This window comes from Crotalus tigris, unplaced genomic scaffold (genome assembly GCF_016545835.1).
Source record: "Crotalus tigris isolate CLP2741 ecotype Arizona unplaced genomic scaffold, ASM1654583v1 scf7180000024379.1109085, whole genome shotgun sequence".
Taxonomy (NCBI): domain Eukaryota; kingdom Metazoa; phylum Chordata; class Lepidosauria; order Squamata; family Viperidae; genus Crotalus; species Crotalus tigris.
In genome coordinates this window covers 143,055-159,989 of record NW_024100549.1, presented here as the reverse complement: position 1 = coordinate 159,989, position 16,935 = coordinate 143,055, and the positions used below count along the sequence as shown (strand labels likewise).

At 45.9% G+C, this 16,935-nt stretch overlaps 1 protein-coding gene across 1 annotated transcript; it reads right to left on the bottom strand.

The window, feature by feature from the left end:
• Positions 1 to 1,473: 1,473 nt before the first annotated feature.
• On the bottom strand, positions 1,474 to 16,628 carry MEX3D (mex-3 RNA binding family member D). The gene is made up of 2 exons (XM_039328500.1): positions 15,588 to 16,628; positions 1,474 to 4,141 (listed from the first exon to the last, which is right to left on the bottom strand). The coding sequence occupies exons 1-2, from the start codon at positions 16,300 to 16,302 to the stop codon at positions 2,847 to 2,849; spliced, it is 2,010 nt and encodes a 669-aa protein (XP_039184434.1). The 5' UTR covers positions 16,303 to 16,628; the 3' UTR covers positions 1,474 to 2,846.
• Positions 16,629 to 16,935: the final 307 nt, after the last annotated feature.

Below are 16,935 nucleotides of genomic sequence, written 5' to 3'. Positions count from 1 at the left end.
GACATATGGGGAGGAAAACAGCTTTTTAAAAATACTGTACAGATGAAAAGCTATTTACCTACATTTTTTCAAGGAAATACAAGTAGTCCTCCACTTATGACTGCAATTGAGCCTGGCAGTTATGATTGTACAGTAGTTTATTATGGTCATAAAGTGGGTCATCATATGACTGACCCGATTTTGACTTTTTGCAGTGGGGGTTAAGTAAACCTAAAGGTCATTAAGCAAATGCGGTATTCGCTAAGCAAATCCCTTGTTTGCTACGGGTTGGTTTTTGCTGAAAACGGAAAGTAAACCCTGGTTTCCAGCAAAAATCCCATAAACTGCAACCACAGGAGCGTGGGATGCTGCAAACAGCTGTAAATGCAGACTGGCTGCCAAGCGTCCCAAATGTGGTCATGTGACGGGGGGGGGGGGAGAATAGCCATTGGAACTTTGGGGAACCAGGTTGTCAGTTTTGATGGTCCTGTCTTAAATTTGAATGGTTGCTAAGCAACCAGTTGTAAGTTGACTATCTGGAATGTGCTTACGGCAGGGGTCTCCAACCTTGGCAATGTTAAGACCTGTGGACTTCAACTCCCAGAATTCCCCAGCCAGCCCTGGGGAAGTTGAAGTCTTCTGGGAGTTGAAGTCCACAGGTCTTGACGTTGCCAAGGTTGGGGACCCCTGGCTTACGGGAAGAATTCTATAAAATAACAGAATACAACTGGGGGGAAAAAAGCGCCAGAAAACCAGTGTGGTATAGTGGTTTCAGTGCTCCTCCTCACCCACAGGGGCTCTCTGGAGGACTTGGGGCCAGACCCTCCCTCTCAGCCCAAGAACCAGGATAATTCAGGGATTAAGGCAGTGGTTCTCAACCTGTGGGTTGGGACCCCATTTGGGGTCTAACGACCATTTCACGGGGGTCGCCAAACAATCCAGTCCGCCATTTTTTCCCCCTTTTCCTTAGCTGTGCTACTCCCTTTTATTCTATTGGCTTTTGAAAGCCAATAGAATAGACTCTCTTGAATAGAGTCTAATTCTATTGGCTTTCAAAAGCCAATAGGAATTGTCCAGGCTGTCTCTGCCTGCTGAGCCTGCCAAAAGTCCCATTCTGCAAACGGTGCTGCACCAGTTGAGTAGTCCTCAACTTACAACCGGTTGAGTAGTCCTTGACTTACGACCGGTTGGGGGTCGCGGCATTAAAAAGGTTGAGAACCACTGGATTAAGGTGATGGACTAAGAGCAGGGACAGCCAGTCCTGTCTTCTCAGCCCATGAACCAATAAGGTGTATTGAGGAAAGGGCTGGACTAGGAGTAGGGAGACCAGGTTTAAGTCCCTTTTCAGCCTCAGAAGCTCATTGGCTGACTTTGGGCCAGCTCCTCCCTCTTGATGCAATCTACCTTGCTGAATTCTAGGCAAGCTATAAGACGAGTAAAACGTGTGAATTATAATTCCCAAGAGTGACATTACTAGATTACCAGGACATATTATCAGATAGTAAAAAGTCTTTTATTATTATTATCATCATAATCATCATCAGCATTATCATTATTATTATTAAGAAGGCTTTGAAGTTTAAAAAAAAAATAAAACTCTGGATACAATTTTCATAACTGTCAAGTCAGATCAACAAATATATATATATTTATATGTATATATTTCAGAACTTTAGACGTTGGATGGTTAGGGTCTGGTCCTTGCCCCCACCCAATGCCAAGCCCCTTTTCTTAAAAAATAAAATATATTTTAGTTCTTAAAATTTATTCAATAAAGTAACTATTTTCCTAGAAATTCCCTACATATACACAGAGGTAAAAAATAAACTTTAAAAAGTCCAACATAAAAAAGAGACTTTTTTGCGTGTGCGTATTATGCTGATATTTATTTTTCCTTCTTTGCCCTCCCTAAGGGAGCCTGCCTGACTTCTCCCTCCAGCTTATTGGTCCCCCTTGAGAGTTAATATCAATTTATATAATTTGGGGGACCAGCCAAGTAAGATAACACTTGTCTTGCCAACAACGAAAAATCATGTTCACGCTTTCTTTCTCTTCAGAACTGCATACAAAAAGAGTAAAGGAATAATAATAATAAGGAAGGAAGGAAAAGAAAGAAGGAAAGAAGGAAGCAAAGAAAGAAAGGAAGGAAGCAAAGAAAGGAAGGAAGGAAGGAAGGAAGGAAGGAAGAAAGAAAGAAAGAAAGAAAGAAAGAAAGAAAGAAAGAAAGAAAGAAAATCTTAAAAGTGCACATGGACTTTTGCTTGATTTATCTTTGCAAAAAGAAATACTGTTTGGGGGGAAAAGGGCATAAGGAACAGCAAACATTTAACCCAACCCGGCCTGTGCTTCTGGGGTTGAGAGTTAAAGCTATTCTGTAAACAATATTTGAACAGATATTTTTTTTTTGCCCAGCTCTGAAAGCTGGCTCTGTGTTTTGTCCTCTTACCAAGCACAAAATACAATTCAGCCCTTAGGTGTGTGGTATTCAAGTCCCAGAATTCTCAGCAGTGCTCATGACAGGGAATTCTGGGAGTTGAAACTGACACATCTGAAAGCTGCCCTAAATGGTGAAGACTCTATCTAATCTTCCCCTCCCACCACCATTATTATTTTCCCTCTCTCTACCTCAACGACGTATCTCCTTTCACCAGGCAAGGTTCAAAAGACATATTCCATTTCCCCTCCCACCCCTCCAGGTTCTTTCACAAGTTCTGATTTCCAAAAAAAGGTTGATATAAACAATTAGACGTTTGAAAAAAGCCATGTTCTTTGTTGTTCTTGTGGGTTTGTTTTGGAGGGAAAGGAAGTGTGTTTGTGTGTGTGTGTGTGGGGCAGTAAATGCATGGTGAGTCCCACCCACTCAGTGGCTATGAGAAAATATGGATGGCTTGCGTGGCTGGCGTGTGGCAGGCAGGGCACTGGGGCTCCACCCGGCCACAGATGCGCATGGCACACTCCATGCAGAAGAGGTTGTGGCCACAGGGCACGAGGGCAGCAATCACTTCGCTCTCAAAGCACACCATGCACTCGCGGGAATTCTTGCGAGCCCGTTCCGAACTGTTAGAATCAGTAGGCGAGCCGGAAGTGGCGGAAATGCTGCTTGGTAACGGGGAAGAGGAGGAGTAGCCGGTGCTGTTGGAGAAGGATGACATGGAGCCCTGGGCCGGCAGCCAGGACAGGGCACTGACTGGATCGCTCTGGATGCGCCGGGCCAAAGGATGCTCCAGAGCCACAGCAGGCTCTGGAAGGGTGGGGGAATGCCGAGGCGTGGCGGTGGTGCTGAGCATGCTGTTGCGTCTCTGAGCATTTCCGTTCACTGAGGAGGTGGAAGAACTGCTGAAGACCTGGAGAGGGTTATTGGGAGCCTCAAAGGGGGACCAGATGGTGGTTGGTGTGGTGAGGTCCAAGGCCAAGAAGTCAAACCCAAAATCACCGTCTTCAGAGCCCAGTCCGGGGGCTGGGGGTTCGCTGAAAGAGTAACTGCTGTTGCTGGAAACAAAGGAGCCCGTAGGGGGGCTTTCAGCCACATGGCCCCCGAAGTAAGGCTCGGTGGCCGAAGTAGCACTACCCGAGGAACCAAGGTTATCATTGCGTAAACTGGGCACAGTCCGTCGGGCAGGGTGAGGTGCTTTTGACCACAGGCTGGATGGATTGCCCCCCATCAAGTCGAGGCAAACGTCGGTGCCGTTGGAATGAAAGTCGTTGTTGATGTTGATGTCGATGAAGGAGCCCGTCCTCATGGTAATATGGGCCTCAATCTCCTCCCGCGCCCGGTCCACATTCTCCGGCATGCCCGTCACCTCAAAGACCGGTTCCTTGTCCCGGCTTGGGGTCACGATGTAGGTGTGTGTCTGTTGCTGGATGCGCTTGATGGTGGCTCCTTTTGGGCCCACCACTAGCCCGACCACGCGGTAAGGGACCCTTACTTGGATGGTGGTCTGCCCGGGGAGGTTTGGAGGCGCCAGAATGGAGCCAGCCATGCCGTTGACTTTGTTGCGAGTGGCCCGGATCACGGAGAAGTGCTCGGCAGCCGAAAGGATCTCTCGCTTGGCCATCTCCACGTCCTCTTTCCGCCCTGTCACAATAAAAATGGGTTCCTCTCCTCTCACCGGTGTTTTGATATAAGTGTTAGTTTTCGCTCTCAGGGCTTTGATCTTGCATCCTGAAAGACAGAAATATCGAAGATGAGAAAAACAAAAGGGACATGTCAGCTAGTGCAGAACTCTATTTATAAATCTTAGTCTTGCTTAGAAATATATCGCTGCATAAGAAATTGCACTGTCGAACAAAAACAGCTTTCCATAACAAGTAGATTTTCTAAGACTTACTCCAACCTGGGCCTTTCAGATGTAATGCACCCCAACTCCCAGAATCTCCTCAAAATCCTGGAGGTCACGTTTTTCCCTGTCCCTAAGCACTCCATTTGTAGCTACTAGGTAGTCCTCGGCTTACAACTGTTTTTCACATGACGATTGCAGCATCCCCATGGTCACATGATCAAAATTCAGATACTTGGCAACTGGCATGTACTTATGAGGGTTACAATATCCTGGGGTCATGTGATCAACTTTTACAACCTTCTGATGTGCAGAGTCAATGGGGAGGCCAGATACACTTAACAACTGTGTTACTAACTTAACAACTGCACTTAACAATGGTGGCAAGAAATATTATAAAATGGGCAATTAATAACTGTCTCAGCAACAGAAATCTGGGGCCCAGTTGTGGTTGCAAGTCGGGGACTACCTGTAGTGGGCCAAGCTGAAGTCCAGAGCACAGGACACAGTGAGGTTTTGATAGCAGAAGACTTCACCCCTTGGAGCCATAGATAATTTATTTATTTATTTATTTCTAAAATTTATATGCCTCCCAATCCCAAGGGACTCAGGGCGGCGTACAAAATTAAGACAATAATATGACAATAAAACAATAAAATAAATACATTCATACAGCCTGTCCGATCATATCCCGGCTCCCCCCCCCGGGGACATCAGCCCCAGGCCTGCTGGAACAGGAGAGTTTTAATGGCTTTCTTAAAGGCCGGCAGGGTGGGAGTAGTTCGAACCTCGGGGGGAAGTTGATTCCACCAGGTCGGAGCCACCACAGAAAAGGCCCTTCCCCGAGGGCCCGCCGGCCGATATTGTCTGGCCGACGGGACCTGAAGGAGGCCCAATCTGTGGGACCTCACCGGTCTCTGGGAACTGTGCAGCAGTATGCGGTCCTGTAAGTAACCTGGCCCTATGCCATGAAGGGCTTTAAAGGTGATAACCAACACCTTGAATTGCGTCCGAAGACCCACAGGAAGCCAGTGCAGCTCGCGGAGGATAGGTGACACGTGGGCGTACCTTGGCGCGCCCACAATCGCTCCCGCGGCTGCATTCTGAACCAACTGCAGCCTCCGAACGCTCTTCAAGGGTAGCCCCATGCAGAGCGCGTTACAGTAATCCAGTCTTGAGGTAACAAGGGCATGAGTGACCGTGAGTAAAGCCTCCCGGTCCAAATAAGGCCACAACTAGTGCACCAGGCGAACCTAGGCAAAGGTCCCCCTGGCCACAGCCGATAGATGTTGTTCCAAATTTAGCTGTGAGTCCAGGAGGACACCCAAGTTGCGTGCCTGCACTGATGGAGGTAAATTTACCCCCCCCCCCAGAACTAATGATGGACCATCCAGTTGACCTTTGGGAGGATGAAATGAAGGTTCTGCTGATGTTCCCAGGGGGACTGGACAATGGAGGCAGCCCTTGGCTGCTACTCAGTGGTACAGGTAGTCCTTGACTCACAATTATTCATATAGCACCCACCTCTGGCTTCTAGAAAACTTGTAGCAAATAGCACTACAAAAAGCATAAAGTTAGGGTTGTAGGGCTGTATGTCACTGTTGATAGCACACAAAAAACAATAGTGTGCTCTCAAATTCCGGGCTTGAGGACCTACTGTTAAACAGCACAAATCAAGTTCCTGGTCCCTAAGGTTGAAAAGATGTGCTTGAAAAAAATGTTCAGTTGCAAACTGGGTTAAGATGTTCAGGGGCTTCAGAAATGTATGTAGTTCCTTGCTTTGTCTTCCATGAGTAAGAAAAAAGGTGATGGATCTCATCAGGGATCATGCTCAATAAAGGGAAATGTTCCTCCCTCACTTCTAAGTGGCAGAGAAACCCTAATTAGAGGATGAGCGAAAAGCTTTAGAAGATGGACAGGTTATGAAATGGGACAAAACTCACTTAAAAACTGTCTCGCTTAGCAACATAAATTTTGGTCGTAAGTCAAGGATTATCTATATTGCAATCCTCTGGAAGAGGTGGAACTACCTCTTTCTCCTCTTACTATTTTAAAATAACTAGAGAGGTTAAGGGAAAAATACAGATTTTTAAGGCACCTCTTAACAACCCCTAATTCCACCCCCCCTTCTCCTCCATCTCTTTATTAAAGGAGGGGAGAATCAAGAGGTGAAATGCTCAAGTTCCTCTTAAGATAGCATTTCCAACGTTGGCAAGTTTGAGATTTGTGGACCCCAACTCCCAGAATTCCCCAGCCACCATGGGGAATTCCGACTTTCTTTGTCAGAAGCCATCTGGGAAGGTTGTAAATGGTGATTACATGACCCTGGGATGCTACAACTATTGTAAATACATACCGGTTTCCAAGAGCCCAAATTTTGATCGCATGGTTATGGGTATATTGCAATGGTCATAAATGCGATGACTAGTTGCAAGCCACTTTTTTCAGTGATATTGTAACTCTGAATGGTTGCTAAATGAATGGCTGTAAGTCATGAACAACCTCTATATCAGTGGTTCTCAACCTTTTTAATGCCGCGACCCCCCCAACCGGTCGTAAGTCGAGGACTACTCAACCGGTCGTAAGTTGAGGACTACTCAACTGGTGCAGCACCGTTTGCAGAATGGGACTTTTGGCGGGCTCAGCAGGTCAGAGACAGCCTGGACACTTCCTATTGGCTTTTGAAAGCCAATAGAATTAGACTCTATTCAAGAGAGTCTATTCTATTGGCTTTCAAAAGCCAATAGAATAAAAGAGAGTAGCACAGCTAAGAAAAAGGAGAAAAAAATGGCGGACTGCGTTGTTTGGCAACCCCCGTGAAATGGTCGTTCGACCCCAAATGGGGTCCCGACCCACAGGTTGAGAACCATTGCTCTATATGATAAGGACTAGAAACCTTTTGTTCTATTTTAACAGAAGGGGAGATTCTTAGGGAAGGGAAGCAAGGCTTACACATAGGTCTTAAAACCAGGGACAAATTCAAATGCAAAATTGTCAATGCAAAAGCTATAGGTTGTATGGAACAGAGTGAGGAATATGGGGCCCTATAGATTATGTTAAATGGCAGCTCTAATGATCACAGTCAGTGAGAAAAATGTTGGATGTGATGGTTCAGCAGCATGTGGAGAGGTACATGTTCCACCCCTAAAGAAACTAGATGTTCATTAACTTTAAAGCCTATTTTTAAAAGATTCCTGGATGGTTCAAGAAAGCATCTCAACTCCCTCTCTTCCTAGAATAGGCTGTAGATCAGGGGTCCACAACCTGTGGGTCGCGGCACACTACCGGGCCATGGCCACTTGAAGGGATGGCCAGTGCACGCACACACACACACGCACTCATCTCCCCCACACTCGCGCTAGTGCCGCCCTGAGCATCCCACTAGTGCTAGCACCACCCTGCCCCAAGCATCCCACCAGAACTAGCACCGCTCTGAGAATCCCACCGGTGCTAGCGCTGCCCCCGAAGTCTCACAGGCACTAATGCTGTCCTGACCACCCCACCGCTGCTAGCTCTGCCCCGCACCCAAGCATCCCACCGGCACTAGTGCCACCCATAGCGTCTTGCTGCGCAGCCCCATTTGCACATGTGCATGTCCTCGCATGTGGCTAGTTGTGTGTGTGCATGCACTTGTGTGCAACCCATTTGTGCGCGCACACTTATCGGTGCCTGCCTGCTTTTCCGGGCCGCCAAACCAAAAAGGTTGGAGACCTCTGCTGTAGATGACTATGGGCTATTTTTAAAGAATCTATCTTTTTTTGTGTGCCCCTCCCTATCTGTTTGGAGTTATTTATCTGAACTATTTTTGAGCATTTGGCATTAGAAAGGAATGAAACTGGATTTTAGTATTGTATAACCCAGGCAAGTTGGAGGATCTGTTTTAAGAAAAACCCGGGTCTAGTACCTAGAGATCAAACCAAGTAGTTAAACGCCTCAAAGCAATTTGGAAGAGGTTAGAATAGAAAATGGAAAATAAACCCTTTTCCTGCTTTGCTGCTGGTCTTTGGCATCTAGTACTGCAGCGGTCCCCAACCTGTACAGCTACACTGGTGCAAGTGGTGGGCGCGTATGCCTTCCACTCTCACAAACGGAGCTTTAGGTGTGAGCGGAGGGCACTTGCGCTCACGCACGAAGCTCCACTCACTCGACGGGTGGATGCTTGTGGAGTGTCGTGCAAATGCAAGGATCCACCGCTTGTGTGAGTAGAGCTTCGTGCTCACGCACACACCCATCACTTGCACGTCCTGGTTTCAAACAGGCCGTGGCCTGGTAATGGGAGTAAATAGATACTCCTCGACGTATAACCATTTATTTAACGACCATTTGAAGTTGCAGTGGCACTGAAAAAAAGGACTTACAATCAGCCCTTGCATTTTATAACCACAGTCAAAACCATAACCACGTGATCAAAATTGGGGCACTTGACAACTGACAGGTGCCCCAATTACAACAGTGGCAGCATCCACGAGATCATGTGATCGTAATTTGTGACCTTCCAAGCTGGTTTCTGTCAAAGTCAGTGGTGGATCCTGGATTTGCTTAACAATTGTCCGATTCAGTTAGCAACTGCAGTGATTCACTTAACAGCTGTGCCAAAAGTCCGTAAAATTGAGTGTGACTCACTTAACAGCCACCTTCCTTACCTACAGAAATTCTGCTCCCAAATGTGGCCGCAATTTGAGGACTGCCTCTATTGCTCCTGTACACAGAAGCTGCACTCAACTGTCAATATGATGAAATTTTATTGGTCATAAATAAAAACATAGACCCCCCATATAAAATGCTGAGCCTCACAATGTTAATTTATCCTAAAAATCACTGCTGACACAAAAGCATTATGAAGATGCACAAAGGGCACTTTTCAGCCATTCAGATTGGGAAAAACACTTTTGCAATCATTAAAGTGATCAGAAGCATCTTTATTTTCATGCTCTGCCTTCACAAAGCAGACTGGATTATTTTCCCATCCTGCGGATAGATCCCATCTTAAGATTCTCCTACGGGAAACAAAGATAATCAGCACAGGGACTGGCCACTGTTATTCACAGAATTGATCTGGCCTCCTCTTATTACTATCCAATTTGGCAACCACTGTGCCCTGTTATGCAAATAAAGCACCAAACTTTATTTAAAAAAATTTACACAGTCCTCGGCTTACAACTCCAATGGAGTCCTAAATTTCCATTGCTAAGCAGTTGTTAAGTGAATTGTGCCTCATTTTATGACTTTTTGCCACGGTTAAGTAAATCCCCACAGTTGTTAAGTGATTCACCTGGTCGCTAAGTGAATCTGGCTTCACCTTCTAACGTTGCTTATCAGAAACCGGATGGGAAGGTTACAAATGGTGATCACATGATCCTGGGACAGTGCAACCGTCGTGAATTCATGCCAGTTGTCAAATGCCTGAAAGCATGTGGCCATCGGGATACTGTAATAATTGTAAGTGTGAAAACTGGTCATCAATCACTTTTTTCAGTGCTGTTGTAACTTTGAATGGTCACTAAATGAATAGTAAACTGAGGACTACTTATATCCCGCCAAATTCACTCTCACAGACTCCAGGCCGTTTACAAGGATTTACCCGCGCTCTGCAAATTCCTTCATTTTATCTGCCCCTAGTCGTGCATCATTGTTGTGCTTCATTGGATCATGCTTAGGGTTTCCATTATTATAATATGCTTATTTGATTTATTTACTTATCGCGTGCCTAATTTCTATTTGATATATTTTCCTCTCTTCTGAATCAATTGCCTAATACTTTATGGGGATGAAATTTTATGGGGTCTGCCTTATCAAACAAAGTGATTCTAGCCTGCACTTCTCTAGTGAATCCACTGTGATCTTTGCCCTGTCCACATCCCCCCAAAAAACTCACACAAAAAAGGTATACCAGAAAAAAAAGGTGTGCAACACTAAACTGGCATTTTTTGGGGAGCCTGGCAAGAAAATCGGATGGAGGAGAATTAGGATTGAAAACATATAACATTGATCGAACCAGGAAATTGCTCATTTAATAAATGAGACAATCTTATGAAAAAGGAAATTTGCTCTTAGCCATGTTGCAGGAGGGAACAACAGAAGAAAAGCTATTTTTTTTTAAAAAAGAACACAATTTATGGAAAGCATAGCTGCATAACCTAACTGTCCAGTTTCCTTTTTTTCCCAGTCTAAAATGCTCAAGCTGACGTTCGAGGAGGGTTTCACAGGCACTTCCTATCCCAGGGGTAGGCAACCGTGGTTCTTTTATGACTCGTGGACTTCAACTCCCAGAATTCCTGAGCCAGCCATGCTGAGGGGAAAGGGAGAGGTTTCTAAGCTGAGCCATGCTGGCTCAGGAATTCTGGGAGTTGAAGTCCACGAGTCTTAAAAGAGCCAATGTTGCCTACCCGTCCTATACTTAGACTAGCGTGGAAGGATTCTCTGTGCAGTACCTTGATATGCATGGAGATAGTCCTCAACTTAGAAACAGTGGCCAATCGAAGTTGCAACAGCGCTGAAAAAAGTGACTTATGATTGATCCCTGCACTTATGACTGTCACAACATACCCACAGTTACACGATCAAAATTCAGGTGCGTGGCACTGAATTTGCACATATTTACGATAGCTGCAGTATGCTGGAGTCACATGATCGCCATTTGCGACCTTCCGGGCTGGCTTCTGACAAGGAAAGACAATGGGGAAACCAGATTTATTTAACGATTGTGTGACTCACTTAACAACTTCAGTAATTCACTTAACCATGTCATAAAAGTGGGTGTGACTCACTTAACAACTGCCTTGTTTAGCGGCAGAAATTCTAGTCCCAATTGTGATCGTAAGTCAAGGACCACTATGTGCTTCTAGAGCAGCTTACACATGTGCAATTAAGAGCAAAGCATTCTTGGCTGGAATTTCCCTTCCCTGCTGCTCACAAACCACAGGATTAATCTCTGAGGCAGATTGGTTAAATTCTGACTAGGTGGACTATTCCTGACCCTAGAAATACAATTCATTGAAATGTGACTTGGTTGGGTGAGCCTAGCCAACACTGGATGAGAGAGACACCTGGGAACTCGTAGTTGAATAGCAAAGCCTTGTTTTTTTTGTTTTTTTTTGGCTTGTGAAGGTCCTGAGTTCAATTTTGGGAATCTTTCAATAGGACGCCAACACACCAAGATATACCACATTGTCCTGCAAAAGCACTTGGCCATTCTACTTTGCAAGGATCCAGGAATATCAAAAAATCCAGGAAGGAATGTTATCTTTTAGAGAAGAAATGGAGAACCACGGCCCTTTTATAACTTGTGGACTTCAGCTCCCAGAATTCCTGAGCCAGCATGGCTGGCTCAGGAATTCTGGGAGTTGAAGTTCACAAATCATAAAAGGACCATTGTTCCCCACTCCTGTTTTAGAGGGAATGCAGCCCTTTATAGAACAAAGGCTAAACCTTTTATTGACCCATTGACCATTTTGGTGTAATGGTGTAGGTGCTGGCCTAGAAATCAGGAGACTCTGAGTTCTAGTTCCACCTTAGGCAGGAAAGCTCTCTCTCTTTCAGCCCAACCCACCTCCCAGGGTGGTGGTTCTGAGGAGAAAAGGAGGAGGAAGGAATATTAGATACGTTTGCCACCTTGAATTATTTATAAAACTAATAAAGGGGGGATAAAAATCGAATAAATACCTATCCTTTCAATTCAGTCAATGGCTTTATGCACCATCATGCAGTCCAGTAATGAATTTGAGCAAGGCTACCGACAGCTCAACTGGACTTAAGTGGCAAAGAGTTCCAATGGCTTGCACCCGGGCTGACGGGCACAGTTAGAACTTGGATTGGGGGTTATAGGCACTCTCACAAAATGGCTTCCATAGAGGGAGGGTATGGCCGATCCCAAAGCCCCACTTGAAATGGAGACATAACTGTTCATCAGCTTTTCTGGCTTCTGGTAGAAGATCCTTTCTACAATTTCTGTCTTATTTTTGGTCAGATGGACAAAGAGCCCAATAAAGATGGGGCTGCAGCCACCCAAACCATTTTGTTTTCTAAGAATGCTTCTGTCCTCCATGGGACCCAGTGATGGCTGAAGATCATGTCTGGTGATTTGTTTTGCAGCCTGTTAGTCTTCCATTGATAAGATCTGAGGGGAAGGGAGAAGGCAGGCCTCTAGGGAGATATCCCCATGCACCCTGCTGCCCACAGGTGCTATGTTACCTATGTGCAGCACACAGTAATGGCCCTGGTATTGTCTAGTATTTCTTGGGTATCACTAGAGGTAAGTCTTGCACTTACAATTATTCATTTAGTGACTGTTCAAAGTTACAACAGCACTGGAAAAATTGACTTATGACCATTTTTCATACTTACCACCATTGCAGCATCCCCATGGTCATGTGATCAAAATTTGAACACTTGGCAACTGGCATGTATTTGTGATACCCTGAGCATCCTGAGGTCATGTGATCACTTTTTGTGACCCTCTGACAATTAAAGTCAGTGGGGAAGCCAGATTCACTTAACAATCGTTTTGCTAACTTAACAAGTGCAGTGATTCACTTAACCACTGTGGCAAGACAGGTTGTACAATCGGGCAAAACTCACTTACTAACTGTCTTGCTTAGCAGTAGAAATTTTGGGCTCAGTTTTGGTTGTATGTCCCTCAAAGGGGCTAAAGAAAGAACTTTCCAAGATAGCAGTCATTCTCCAAGACTCGGTTCCATCAGTCAGTCCAGAAGGACATCACAATCCATTGCACTAAAAATCATCAACGGATCCAGAAAGAAAAACAGGAATGGATCCATTTCTCCATGACACTCGTAGGAGAGATAATCCTTCAAAGTGAGAAAAGGCAGATGCACTCCTATTATTTTGCCTGATTTCAATGGGTTCAGATTCAATCTTGGAAGGTCTTTTCAACAACCTTGGCTGAAAGTAATAAAAAAAATTGACCATTATATAGAAGATGCTTTATTCTCTCCAACAGTGGTCTTTTCTGGACTGACCAATGAGATGTTTAGGCCCTTCAGAAGAAAAAAAAATGCAAGATGCCATCTTTACAAATTAAAAGCAAACAGGAAAATGACCCTAATAGAATTTTTGGCCCAATACCTATTCTGCAGATGAAACTTCAGCCTTTTTTTCTTCCTAATTGCCTCTTCTTTAACAACAAAGCATGATGGCTGAACGAAATTTGAATTTCAAGACAGATGGAAACACTGTTCCATGATGAGAGCTAGAAACTTGAAGCTGAATAGGGGATCTATGTGCATTTTCAAGAAAGAATGTGCTATTGTACTCAAAACTCAGCTACCTAAGAAATCTTTTACCTAAGAAAATATACAAGGAAATGCAAAAACTGTATTGTTTGTTTAAACTGTATATTTTGCACTTTCCAATTAAACTTTATTAGATAAATTTCCTCTATAACATTTGTTTGTTGGATGTATGCTAGCAATAACTTTTTCAAAAAAGTTGCCTATGCACCAGAAATCAGATTTTTCATGGAATTGCATAAAAATTTCTAAAGATTTTTATCTTCTAAGACAATACTGCTTTAATCAAAATCTACTCAGTCAACATTACGATTTACAAGCAGTGCAAGAGACAGCACCAGATTTTTCTAAAAAAATATATCTTTGACCAAACACTGTGTTTTATCCACCACTAACCAATCACACTCTGTGTGCTAGAGATAGTGAAAAGATTTACCTGATTGGACAGTAAAAACTTCAGACTACCTTCTTGAGAAATTAAACACTGACTTCTGCTAAGACAGAAGCAGAAAAAAGTTGGAAGGAGAGCTGCATGGCCTAATATAAATTGGGTGTGGCCAAATAGGGGCGGGAGGGGAAGGGGGGGGGTACTTCCAGAATTATCCAATAGGATACAAGGAGCGTGATGTCACCGTGCTCAACACAGCATGGTCTCAGTTAACAAAGCGAACAATAGGGGAAGATATGTGCCCCATTGACAAGGGGAAAAGACTGATACAGATCCCAGAATTACAAACTTTAAAAATACAAAAATGTTATACAGCAACCTAGGCTGATTATAAATGCAGAGGTGGAGTAATTCTTATTTAGATGCTTGGAGAATGTCTTAAAAATGTCCCAGCGTACATTTCCCTACAATATATTTTGGCTTTTATTATGGTAGCTTTCAAATATAAAACCAGCAAAGGAAGACGGGGGAGCATCAGTTGATTCACCCCACCATACATTCATCTTTGCCCATTGAAACTTGCTCATTCTCTTTATACTTTTGCTAAGAAAAATGGGTTTTATAAATCAATATCTTAAAATGTATGGAAAGAAGGAAAGAATGTGAATAATTGGAATTATGCTGAGTGAGCAATTCACAAAAGGAACGACGTGGGTCCAGAAAGAAGCGGGACCTGAAAAAAAGGGGCAGAGGTGACACCCATTTCACATGGATTCCAGAAGATGGGTCAAGTTTGCCAACTTCTTATAGCCTTTTCATCCAGAAACAACAACAAGCACCCAAACCTGTGCTGAAATGAATCTCCTCAATGTGTGTAGCACCTTGTCTATTCAAAATAAGGATTATCTTTAAATACAATTCATAAATATGCTTACTCAGTTCTCTCAAAACAAGGGAAAGTAGGTGGAAATGGAATATTGTTATTTCTGGAATAATTTTTCCAACTGTAAATGTCAAAAGTTTTTTAGTTTCCTTCCTTCCTTCCTCTCCACATTTCTATCACACGAAAGAACAAAGAAGCTTTTAAAGTCTCCCCAAAGCCAAATGGAACAGGCCCAGAAATTAGGCGTTCCTTGGCTTTCTGGATTTTAGTAAAGTTTGAATTAAGGAAGAGAAATACAAAGCCAAATATGGCTGGATTTAGCCACACAAAAGCTGGAAAAGTTGGTGTTGGGTATAGAGAGAAATGGGGGGAAAATGCAGCATTTCTAAATGCTTACATAAAATAACTTAGATCGGGGTGTCCACATATATCGGTTGCCTCAGCAGGGTCACCTCCCCTTCCAAAGTTTTGTTTTTTTAAAAAATAAAATAAAATGATCAGCAGTTTATTCTATTTCCTCCAAACATGGGATGGTACTATGGATGCTGCTTTTAAAAAAATAATGAAAGAAATCTCTTTTCATCCCCAAATAAATTAAAGAGAAAGGGACAAACCCATATAAAATGCAACCTTCCCAAGACTTTTAAAAAGCTATGTAAGAGATTGCTGAGTAATTGGGGAGTGGGGGAGAGGATCTAGGGGCAGGTGGGGGGCCAAAACTAAAGATGGCGAACCCGCCCTTTCCTACTGATGGGCTAACTTTATTATGGACACAACCAACCAACTCTTCTTGCTTTCCTTGACGGTTTTACCTTGACGGCCCACGATTTCTGCCACATGTTCCGAGCTGGGCACCGAGACGCATTCTGTCATGTTGACACTCTTCTTGCGGCTGCCGATGATGCCCAGCTGCCCGGCCAGCAGGGGGTGCTGTGGCGGAGGGGGGTGTCCCAGATGGGGCTGGAAGGCCCCGAGGATCTCCACGGGGGAGACGGAGTTGGAGGCGGGGGGGCTGCCCTCGGCGTCCAGCAGGACCAGGCCCCCACCTGCGGGCGGCGCTGCTGCCAGGGGGGGCAGCCCATGGTAGCTGAAGGGGTCCAGCCCTCCTGGATCACCTGCCTCCATCAGGTCGTCCTCGAGTCGTGGTCCTCCTCCTCCTCCTCCATCCTCCTTGGCCGCCGCCTCCTCCTCCTGCTGCTGCTGCCTGTCCTCCTCCGCTTCGTCTCTCCCGCCTTCTCCGTCCTCTTCTTCTTCTTCCTCCTCCTCCTCTGCCGCCAGCCCTAAGATGGAAAGCTGCTCCAAGGCCAGGGAAAGCTCCGCCGCGGGGTCTCGGGGCGCCTCGGCTTCTTGCAGGAGAGGCGGGGAAGGCGGCTCCAGGCTGGGCTGCTCGGGGCCGGCCGGCAGGGCGAAGCTGCTGCCGGAACAAGCCGGCTGCTGTGCGATCTGGGGGGTCAGCAGCCCGCCCAAGCCAGGCGGGGGGCAGCAGCGGGAGGCTTCTCCATCCAGCTGGTAGATGGCGCTGGGCATGGCTGCCTGCAGCTCCCCCTCCGCCTCTTCCTCCTCCTCCTCCTCCTCCTGCTGCCCCCCCAGCCTGGGACGGGCTCTCTGCCTCCGGCTTCGGGTCGCTCTCTCGGGCTGCTGCTGCCGCCGCCGCACCGCCCCCAGATCGGCTCCGCTCGCCTAGGATCCCGCCCCCCTGCCTCCTCCTCCTCCTCCTTTGTTTGCTGGCCCTGCCGCCGCCTTCATCCAGCAGCCCGGCCCGGAGCGGAGGGGAGGGAGGGAAGGAGGTAGGTTGGACGGGGCGGGGAGTCCGAGCGGAGGCTGCCGGCAGCACCCCTACCCGATGGCGCCTCGCCGCGCCTCTGTCCCACCCAGAAGGAGCACGTCATCTCCAGCCCAACAATGAAAGCCTGGGGAGGGGGAATAGAAAAGAGGGAAAGCGCATGCGCGGGGAAAGCCTTTCTCCCCACCCTTCACCCCTTCCCGGGGTAGCCCCGCCTCCTCCCACGCACTGTAAAGGGGGTTGAAACCGCGGCCACGCCTTCCAACTTCTGGCTTGGGAAAAATGGGGCTGATCTGGGCCGGTAGGGACGCCTCCCCCTAACCCGATTTCCTGCGCTGTCTTTGTAGTAAAACATAGGTGTGCTGGCTGAATTCGCG